We start from the raw sequence: 11,201 nt of genomic DNA, 5'->3' as shown, positions 1-11,201 counted from the left end.
ACTATAATTTAAGATATATATAAGCAGATGCAATTCATGTGTGTGTTAATCTTTTAATAGTTAACCGAACCTGTAAATATAGACAATTTGGTAAAACATTGCATTAAAAAAAAATTATATTTCTCTCTACGGTTTTGATACATCTAAATATACGCATTTTTAGATCGCGATGACAATTTAACAGTGTATATGCATGCTAGTATGCTTTTAATACATGTACTTAATATAAACTTAAAGGGACCTAGACACGATTTTGGATTTAAAATTTTCATTTTTATATATAAAATGGTTTATTTGTGCATCGTGAATGATTCACAAATCTTTGAAAGTTAGAAGTCAAGCTACAATCAAGATACAGAGGTAAGAAGTTATTGTTATGTAAACAAAACTCGAGTTTATATTTGATTTTGTTTACAAATAATGTAAAGTAAAGAAATTATAAATTTATTTTTTTTACAAAATAGCATCTGACAAACAAGATACACTGATTCAGTGTACTTCTAAATAATTATCAACAACCAACAAAAATATTAGATTAAAGTTTATACCAATATAACACATTTGTAAACAATATCAGGATTCGAGCTTTGTTTACAAAACAAGGAATTTTAACCTCTGTACATATCTTTCTTGTTACTCAATATTTAATTTTGAGAAAGCATTAAAAACATCCATACTGACCATTCTAGACATAAAAAAGGGAGAAGAAAAAATTTGAGCTCAAATCTTGTCCAAGTCCCTTTAAGCGATTTACATCTTTTAAATTTAAGTATATGAGAGCAAACAAAAAAAATCATTTTTATTTTTAGAACGGCCAATTTCCTATACACAGCCGTAAAGTTAAGTATGTTGTAATTGCTGTAAGATAACGAGGGTATTTTGTAAGACTAAGACGCATCTTTGTGACCAGGCAAAAAATGTAAGTTACTCTTTGACTAACTACATGTAATTTTTTTGTATGCTTGTAAAATATTTTGTTTTGAAGAAAAAAAATGATATCATATCGAACTTTACACCACCACTTTTTATAACATTTTATAAATCTTTAATTTGGTCCCCAATCTAAACTTATAAATAACGACATCTTGCCAATAAACTACGAACTGCCTGCATCAGAATAACTGCTTAAACCTAAACCTAAATCAAATCTATCATAAAGCCCTTCGGGCTTTATTGGATTTGATCACACCCCAACCAAAATTATCACCTCGTAATACTTAAAGAATGATTCCTTATTCCTTATTTAGCTGATCGAGATATTTCTTTGCCATTTGTAAATTTCCTTCACAACACTTTTAAAAATGTTCTTCACATTTAAACTTTGTGACAAATTCTACAGGTACATTACTGTAATAGATAATATGTGAACAAGACCTAGAGATTCTTAGATTATCAATTTCTTTTTTTTTTTCTTTTTTGACACAGACTGTGAAGGATTTATATACTTCCTTATGTGACCTCATCAGACAAAAACTATTTTTTCATTTGTTCTCCTTATATCATTATTGCCATGTCATGATGGGTTTGAATAAAAAAAATATGTGCGTTTGAATTTATTGATTCTTTAAAAACGGAAACCTTATAAAACATTAGGAACCTAAATTATAAACTGTGGTAAGTTTAATAAAAACATATATCATTTGTCGTTTGCTGGAACATCTTACACAGTTTATAATTACCTGAGTACGGGCTTGGTCGTTAAGTGCAATATCTCGGGTAAATTAATTTCTGATATTTTTACGATTTATTAAAAAATCACCTTTTTAACAACGTTCAATCTGTAATTTTGTTGATTCAAATGTGTGTAAACCGTGGTCCTATTCAGGCTTCACGATGGGCTCAGAGTTCATATAAAGATGTACTATTAGCCGCTATATAGAGGCATTTAAGTAACCCGTCAACGGTCAAACTCGTAAGACTTAGTATAGGTGAATGCTTTAAATGTTCATTTGTATGATATGAATTATACAGATTTCATAGTTTATGTAGAATAAAATATGTTACTCATCAATGGAATGTGTTAATACTCGTTTGAACACCATGAGCCATGAACCTTTTGTGTTGTTTGTTTTGGTTCTTTGTTGGCATATTGCTTCTGTCCACGGCTCATTTGGTCACCATCTTAAAAAGCCTTTGCTTGACAGGCTTCAACTTTGGTACACCAAGTAGGTAACCCATAAAGAGTAGATGCCTGATGTATCGGCCAAGTAGTCAAAGCTTAAACTACTTAGTAGACTAAGTGCTGAACAAAAAACCAAACTTGGTACACAGATGTACTTAAAGGTTAGATGACCGTTATTGACTTTGAAATCATCAGGTAAAAGGTCAAGGTTAAAATTATTGAAAACCATTGTCGGTTCCATGTTGTCGGCTGTGACTTGTGAGTTTACATACAATGTGTATGTATCGCTTATCGTCTGCAATTCTAACCGGTATCATTTGCATAGGATGACAATTTTTGTACCGACTATATGAGATTTTCATGCCAACTATATAATGTAAGAGAACTTCTATGGAAAGTCAACGGGTTCAATATTCTGTATAACTATGTATTTGTGTTTTTTTAAATGTTAAATGTGTTATACGTTTGTAGATGTATATGCAGTTTTTTAACTCTTCTATTGAGTCTTGGTACATTGTATGTAAGATTGTTCGGGTTCGGTTATTTGTTAATTCATATTCCGTTCGATGCAGCATGCGTCATTCATGATTTGTATTAAAAAAAGTCTCTAGATTTGTAAGGTAATGCAAGACGTTGGGAAGGGGGGGGGGGGTGCTTCGTCGACTCTTTCATATCAACAACTTTCGATAATTCATACCCAGTAGAATTAATTCCATGCCCCAATGGATAAAGATTCTCTAAACAACTGTTTATTGGTAGTAACGCAAATCAATGAGAAAAGGTAAAAAAGAAATGCATGTTCAGAACAATTTGTTCAGCATCATTACATTTCATGCACGAATCAAAAAAAAAAAAATCCGGGTGGATGGGGTCCGATTGATATCTATGTTTGCCGGGGGATGCATTTTTGGGGATATTTGAAAATGTTATTTTTTAAAAATAATTTTCCAGGGGGAGAGTGTCCCCCGAATCCCCTCTAACCCTTTCTCGAAGAAAAAATCACTTTTTTTAAGCCGTGAAAAGTTCTTATCCTCAGGCCATTTAAGATATTTTTAAATCATGCATATATTAATGATATTGTATTTATTATCTTTATTTATATTTATCGTTGGAAACCAAAATATTAGCTTTTGCTGTCCCTGAAATTTAACTTCCCAATTATAACAGACCATGATTATGAACAATCAATGTATAGAATTTCAAAGTAAAACTGTGTCATGCAAATACTAAGAAATACTCAAAAGGGATTGTTTTTTAAATTTGTTCTCAAATTCATTTATAAAAGTGTCTTGGCTCTGAGATTGCCACAATTAATTATTCGTCCAGCCGCAATAAATGTGTAACATGCTACACCTGTGCCTTTTATTTCTTTATATGCATGACAACCCATGCATGTTTTCTGTAATGTATGGAGCATGTGATGTACTTCAACACACATTCACCTCATTATGCACTGCTAGTGCATTTGAGAGGTGTTGAGTGTGTCTGAGTGAATCGCAAAGTCTTCAGTATGATACTTTTATAAATACGTCAACACAATATAGACTAACAGTACTTGCATATGAATAGCCAACATATTACTACAAACAACCCAAAATGACGCTGAAGAAATAATACTTGGTGGAGGTAAATGAATGCCAATAACTGAAATATAACGCTCAATTGTAGGTATTACCAACTACATACACCAGTTAAAATCTTTTTTAATTTTTTTTTTTAATTTTTTGCAAAGTTTGAACAACAAGCCCAATTGCTATTATGAACAAGAATATTCAACTCAAACCCGAGTTTGATCCAAGAACTAGCTATAGTCAATTGCGGTAGCTTTACCGATCAAATGTATGAAAGGGTTATGGTATTTTAAAATAAAGTTAAAACTTCCTATTGCTAGTTTTAAAGTATTAATCGTCTCCATTTAGTTCAGAGTAATTTTTACAAATAATCTTCTCTTTAAACGTATAGATAGGACATCCCAACACATCTGTGATCTCTCTCCGACCACGCGATCTAGTAAATGAATGGAGCCTACAGATTTATATAAAATATGAGATAACAAAACCTTGTATTTAATATTTATATATAAAAGGTGTATTGGAGCTTTAATTTAATAATAATGTGATGAAAAAATGCATTTTAATGAAATATGAATTACGAATAAAATATATCAAGAATACAGAGGTGAGGTAATTGTACAAATGTAATCATTAATCGTAATCAGCTGTAATCGATTACAGGTTGCTAAGTAATCATTGGTAATCAGTACTCATCCATTTTTTCTGATTAAGAGTAATAGTAATGTAATCGATTACTTTGAAAAAGGGCTTGTAATCATGATTAAATTTTTATTACTTTAATGATTACAATAGTAAAATTTAAAAACTTCAAATCATAATTGATAACTTGACATAAGAGATATTGTGGGGAATAGGGTTCAACCTTTGATGTGGTTTCAGTAAGGAATGGGTTTGAAGTATTTGTTTTTGCGTAAGGTAATACAGGTGTGTTTTAAGTCAGCTGGGGTACCGTAAAATCAACATTGAGTTTTCATGACATGCTGAGTCAACCATTGTGTTAATTGTAGGAAAAACGTGTACCAATCATTTGTAGTCTAAGTACAGGTCAACACAGTCAAACCCTGCCAGAATATCTATCTGCAGTCTCTCTAATAACAGTATATCATGTGTTCTTATTCTATATTACTTTTTATAGGATTTCAAATGGAATGTCAAGAAAAATTAATTTTAAAAAATATTTTATGAAAAATTGGACCCCCAACCTCGTGGCCTCTCTATGACCCCCCCCTCCCCCCGCTAATATGCGCATGGGCCCCTTCCTTTTTCGACGATAGAAAAAATTGCAACTTCTATATATTACCTTGCTTCTACAATAGAATAAAAAAATCCTAGCCTATGTGTTTTATAAACTTTATATGAAAAAGTTAAGAATACTAATTTGTTTTTTTGATGAAATTTTAACCCCATTCTGACCCCTGGAGATCATGATTTTGATCAATAAACTTTACATTTACCAAGAGGCTTACCGGTAATTTTTTTTATATAACTGCCTACTAGGTTATGTGGTTAAACCTGGCCAAAGCAATTTGTAATGAATATGCATGTAGTGTACATCATTAATGCCAATAACAGCGGCGTGCACATTGGATTTTTTGTATGTAACGTATTACCTGGTGTGCTTGGATACCAATGTTTTATGGCCAAGTGTGGCCGAAAAAGGGCAATAAACTATGATCGAAAAATCATTTACATTTAATTGTGTGTTTTACATTGTATACCATTTTTCTACAAGAAGGCTTTTCCAGTCATAACCATACTGCTATCACTTGATATTTGTGCGTTGTTTCCTTGGACAAGGCCCCTTATCTGCATTGTTTCAGTCCAACTTATACAGAGAGTTACTTATGGTAGACCGGTTCTGTCCTAGACGGGGGGAGTCAGTGACAATAACTGCTTAATACCACAGAAATTGGGTATCGGCATAGCTGGCCCTATGGCCTGGAAATAATTAAAATAACATGCTCAACACATTCTGTGATAAAAATAACTACACAACATTGAGATGATGACTATCTCGAAGAGCCCCGCTTAAATAATTGACAACAGGATAAAAAGAATTTCAACGAATTTTGCTTTAACCTTGACAATTTTTAGCTGGCATAGAACTTCTAATTACCGGTATAAATAAATTGGAAATAATATATGGTCTAAAACTGATTATAAAGAGATCCGCTAGGACCTTCACATTGACTTGCTTCAAGATCAGTGCATGCCATTAACCAAAAAGCTTTATTTAAGTAAAGTATTAGCCAAATAAGACTAAGTGGAGAGTATATATATGCCCTTAAAAAAGGATTTTTGTGCGATTCAATATGACTTTGACCTACAAACATTATTCAAGGACACTGCATTTGATCAAAGACACCATGTGGGTTAAGTATGAGTCAGATTGGAGCAAAGGGAGTGAAGATATGTTTTGGACAAGGATTTTTTTTAAATATAATTCTGCTATTACCTGCACATTTGACCTTAAAAAATTGTTTAAGATCACTACACACCCATTACTCAAAAGCTCTGTTTATGGGAAGCATGAGCAAAATAGGGCCAAGTGGAAAGCATATATGCTCTAAAAAAGGATTTTTGGGTGGTCTGATATGACCTTGACTTACAAACTTCATTCAAGGTCACAACTGCACATCCTTTGACCATAGACACTCTGTGAGTAAAGTATGAGCCATATTAGACCAAGGGGAGAGAAGATATGCTGCAGACAAGGATTTTCTATATACCGGTAATTCTGCAATTGCCTTAACCTTAGACCTAGAAACATGGTTTAAGGTCACTGCACAATCCTGAAGGCACTCTGTGGGTGAAGTATGAGCCTGATTGGGCCAAGGGGAGAGAGGATAGGCTTCGGACAAGCAATCTCGGACAGACAAATGGACGGACAGACTGATCACTAAAGGGCGCCCGCACAGCGGGGCCCTAATAATATAACTAAAAGTGAAACAGTGTTTTACAAAAGTTATTTTAATGAAAAAATGAGTCAATGGTATATACAATGAAATGAGGATGAACAAAATGTTATTTTTCATTAAATCTGGGTAAAACAGGAAGTATTAGATTTCCAAATGATGAGTCTTGTGTAATGAAGTAGCCCACAGAGTTGGCATTGGCATGCTAGAAAAAAAAATCATAAATTCTACAGTATATATAAGTTTACATATCTTAAATTTTAAAAAAGCAAAAATTAAGCAAATAGTGGAAACATTTATACAACTGAAGCCATATAATTGTAACAATGATGAGAAAATTCTATAGTGCAAACACTCAAATTATATTTACTTTTGCTTTCTGTGTTTTTGTAGCATTTTGCTATAATTGTAAATTTCTTTTTGCCATTTATTCACTGCATTAAGGACATGTGACCTTCCTCAGATTTAGATAATTGTCCTTGATAGATTATTTCTTCTTTATTTGCATTAAAACCTGTTAATGCCCAAAAATTCATGGTGCATTCCCAGGCTGTTTTTGGAATTAATATATTTTGAATTGCTCGTTAATTAATAGCATGCAAAAGGCAATTAAATGCTACTCAATAAAGTCACAGTATATATTTTTGAATGAAACTACATCTTATATAACATGAAAATATAATTATGGAATTATGTATTGAAATCTTTGCATTGCGGAAATAGGAAAAAATAAATAATGGAAGATAGGTCATGTCTGACCTTATAATATGATGCTTAATTTTGTCATGCCCTCTCCCGTAAGATGTAAAAGTGGTAGACTATGTGCTGTGCTGTTTTTGCAGCATGTTATGACTGACACTGATTATAACACCTGAGACCAGTCTCACCTGTAAAGCTGTCCGCTGGGCAGGTGTCATGTGTTGGGTCTCCATTACAAGGCTGATCTGTAAGGTAATTAACACCATTCTTATCTACACCCATCTGTCACATCATATACACTGAATAATCCTCATAAGTAACAAAGCACTTCCTCTGGCAATCTATATACTTTTAATCTTTGTATAAATCGACTGGTCAACTAGATATCTAGCAAGCATATTAAATGGACTAACACCTACCAGATTTTATAACCTTTCCCACAATAATCTGTACATAAAATCTTACGCAATATTTTTCAGTTATACAATCTATCTTGTAATATTTATAGTTTCTACATAATACCCTGTGCACTGGTAATAATTTACAGTTATATAATACCTCGGTAATAACATGCACATGCAGTGTCTGAAACATTGAATGCAGCTTAAAGATTTATACAAGTTAGCAAAACAAATCAAAAATCTGCTGAACATAAGATACACATGTTCAGATTGATTTATTGCCATTTTTTATTGTTCACAAATTGATAATAAAACAACAAACAGGATACATTACATTTCCTGGCACTGTCACAGGAGAAGGTGGAACTGTGGGCGAACTGGAACACAGAGAAAAACAAAGCTTAGAGTTCACCAACATGGAGAAACATCCATCAATGATCCTGTAAACTCCTCTCTGATCTGTGCCATGTTTATGTTAATGAGATGGATGGTGTTGTTATAGAGAGGAATTGCCTTTAAAGTGTCAATAAAGTTGATGGTAAAGCCTCACTTATTTCAGTTGGCAAGTACGAGTTACTTATCCACAAGTTATATGTTACCCTTAGTAACTGCAATTTATGCACAGATTCCTGAATTGATATGCATTTAAAGCGCATGGTTTATCATTCATCTACATTTTTCAATTCTGATTTTGAAATTTCTTAATAGCACATGACTTTGTAACTTTAAGTGAATGTTTTAGTTAAATCCACTTGTTGGTTAGCTTGAGCAGTTACCTGTTTGGGATGGGGTTACTGACTGAGGCACCTTGTCCCCCTCGGAGACGTCTTTTCTGTTCCTCTAAATGTTCTAATATTTTCCTGTTTCTGTTCTCTATTCAATAAAATATTAAAAATATCTAAAATAGCCCTCCTGTAAAGATGCAATTGGTTTTTAAACTTCATAGTAAATTTTATAAAGAATTTCATGGTTTTTCATGACAAGATAAGAAAACGTTATCATTAAAATCTAGTGGTTCAACCACTTACGACATTATATTGTTTATATTTGTTGGATTAAAGTGAATTAAATCTAATTTCAACAAATTGAAGATCATGATCAAAAAACACTGTAGAATGACCTTTACCTATCACCTGAGGTCACAAACGTGTGTTGTGTAAGGGAAGTAATAATGATTGATTTATAGTAACATCAATCAAAAATGTGAGTGCCTGAATACTCTTCAGAGGGCATACACAAGACAGTATTTAACCTCAAAATAAAGTGTGGTTACTGACATATCTTAGTGTTTTGGTGTTTTTTTTAAATAAAAAAAAACCAAATAATCTTTATGTATTTAAAATTACTAGATTCCATTATTGCAGAGGAATTCCAAAATGATAGGAGAGTTTATATGCAATCTGAAAAAAAAACCCACAATGGAGAACTTGTGATTGATCTCGCCTTTTTATGAGGAGTCAGATCAATCAAGGTTGGTTATCAAAAAGCCTGGGAATCTGTTTTAGAATAAAAATGACCAAGGGCAATAACTCTTCTGAAAGATTGTAAATTATTGTGGAGTACACACAGAAACTGAACTTGTCTTTTGTTAAAAGAACTCGGATTCTGAATACTATATTTGAAGGATAAATGAAAAGAGAAAAAAAACTTCCTCATGCCCTTAAAAACTCTTCTTTTTTATTTGTGCTATGTTTGTAAATTACTGATTGGAGATAATAATGTTTGTTAAATTTGAATTCTGATATCTGAAAAAAAAATCTAAAAATGTTTAAAGATACATGTATTGGAATGAAGGTAAGCGTTGGATAAATTTTCTCTCATTTTACACATAAAAAGAGAGTTTATGTATTCTGAACAAATTCAAAACTATTCTTAAATTGCTGTGTTAATTGGAAAGAGTATTTATTAAAGGGCGCGCTTGATTTAGCTTAACTTGGTGTACACCGGTGTAAACATTTTGTATTGTATATCAAGTGCACTTAAAGGGTTTAATGTACATGGTGTAGGGAAGATAAGGAAATGTATTGCGGAAAAGGATGCTGTTTTAACAGGGAATTTGATGTTCAGCAACAATCCAAGCTTTTTTTAAAAATTTGAATGCAATAAAATAAACACATTTCAAATTAAATGGCTTTCATACAAAAGACAATTTACTTGCAACTTCTAATCCGATATACTACTTAAAATCATTTGTCAAGTTTCCAATCATAACATTCGTCCGCCATATTGGTTTCAGTGCTACACCCAACTACACATGCCCCTGACTCGGTGTAGAAAAGTGTACACCTGGTGTACACCTAAACGCTACACCACTGCACTTGATTTACACTTAAATTTCCTTTTTGGAAAATCAAGCGCGTCAGTTTAGTCTTAAATGTCTGAGAAAATTCAGGACAGAGTGAAACCAGAGACACAAATAACAGAGATTGGCAACTCCACCATTAGCGTGTTTTGTTGTTGAAAAATGTTACGGGACCAACCTTACTTTGAGAACTACATATAAGTAAACTGATATAATGATCTTAACCCAAAAGTATATTGTTTTTATTAAAAATGTGCATAGGTTTTAGACGTTTTTGAAACAAAAAATTGATATATAGAAAATATATTGGCCAGCTTTAAAACATCCTGAAAATCTCGTACGACAGGTAGCCAGCTGCCTCCTAAAACTCCACTTTTAATATTGTTTATAAGACATAAACTCATAAAAATATAATATTTTGAATATTTTGGTACTAGGGTTTAGCTGTTTATATTTTGATATAACGTTTATTAGCAAGAAATACTAATTTCAACCGGGAATACTTTAAAATAGGGAGCGAAAGATTTCGATCAGTTGCCAATCTCTGTTATTTATATCACTGGTGAAACCAATTGCAAATGTAAAAGGGCAAATAAAAGATGGGCGAAATTAACCCTGTATACAATAAATAAATTATTGTACTAAATATTGCGAGATGCATAAGGAAAAACAAAAGGGGACGACTCTTGGACCGCAGCAAATTTAGGGCCTCTTACTATATAGGGTGAAATTTTAATACAGAAACCAAGTGCTCTGCCTGTGATATAACCACAAAACTGATAAATTGATAAGAGTGGTGGGTTTTTAACCAGAAAAGTTTTCATCATTTCCTCCATATTGTCAACGCATAAGTTATAAAAGTGTAGCTGGTGTTTATCACTATTAAAAGACAGAAAGCAGGGAGTATTTACGTCTCAGGTAAAAAATTACTCTGTCTGTTTTTTTACTGTGATATTCCCCCTTTCATCATTAGAATTTTTAAAGAGACATATATACAGGGTCTCACATCTTACCCACGTCAGGATTCAGTGCATAGAAAAGTAATACCTTGCCCTGTACCAGGACCTGGAGTCTGGAAAGCCATCCCTATTCAATTCAGGCAAGTGGACCCATGCTAAAAACCCGTCTCCTATATCAATAACAAAAAACCATTTGTGAGTTGTTAGAAATTTTCTCATTGGTGGAGAA

The 11,201-nt window shown here is 32.7% G+C and overlaps 1 protein-coding gene across 1 annotated transcript; it reads right to left on the bottom strand.

The window, feature by feature from the left end:
• Positions 1-6,647: 6,647 nt before the first annotated feature.
• On the bottom strand, positions 6,648-11,199 carry LOC105331542 (SOSS complex subunit C). Its single transcript, XM_011433782.4, has 5 exons — positions 11,061-11,199; positions 8,488-8,584; positions 8,046-8,088; positions 7,499-7,555; positions 6,648-6,816 (listed from the first exon to the last, which is right to left on the bottom strand). The coding sequence occupies exons 1-5, from the start codon at positions 11,095-11,097 to the stop codon at positions 6,721-6,723; spliced, it is 330 nt and encodes a 109-aa protein (XP_011432084.1). The 5' UTR covers positions 11,098-11,199; the 3' UTR covers positions 6,648-6,720.
• Between the last annotated feature and the right edge of the window lie 2 nt (positions 11,200-11,201).

The sequence above is a fragment of the Magallana gigas genome, chromosome 7 (assembly GCF_963853765.1).
Source record: "Magallana gigas chromosome 7, xbMagGiga1.1, whole genome shotgun sequence".
NCBI lineage: Eukaryota > Metazoa > Mollusca > Bivalvia > Ostreida > Ostreidae > Magallana > Magallana gigas.
Note: the sequence above shows the minus strand (reverse complement) of the source record. Positions and strands in the feature narration are given on the sequence as shown.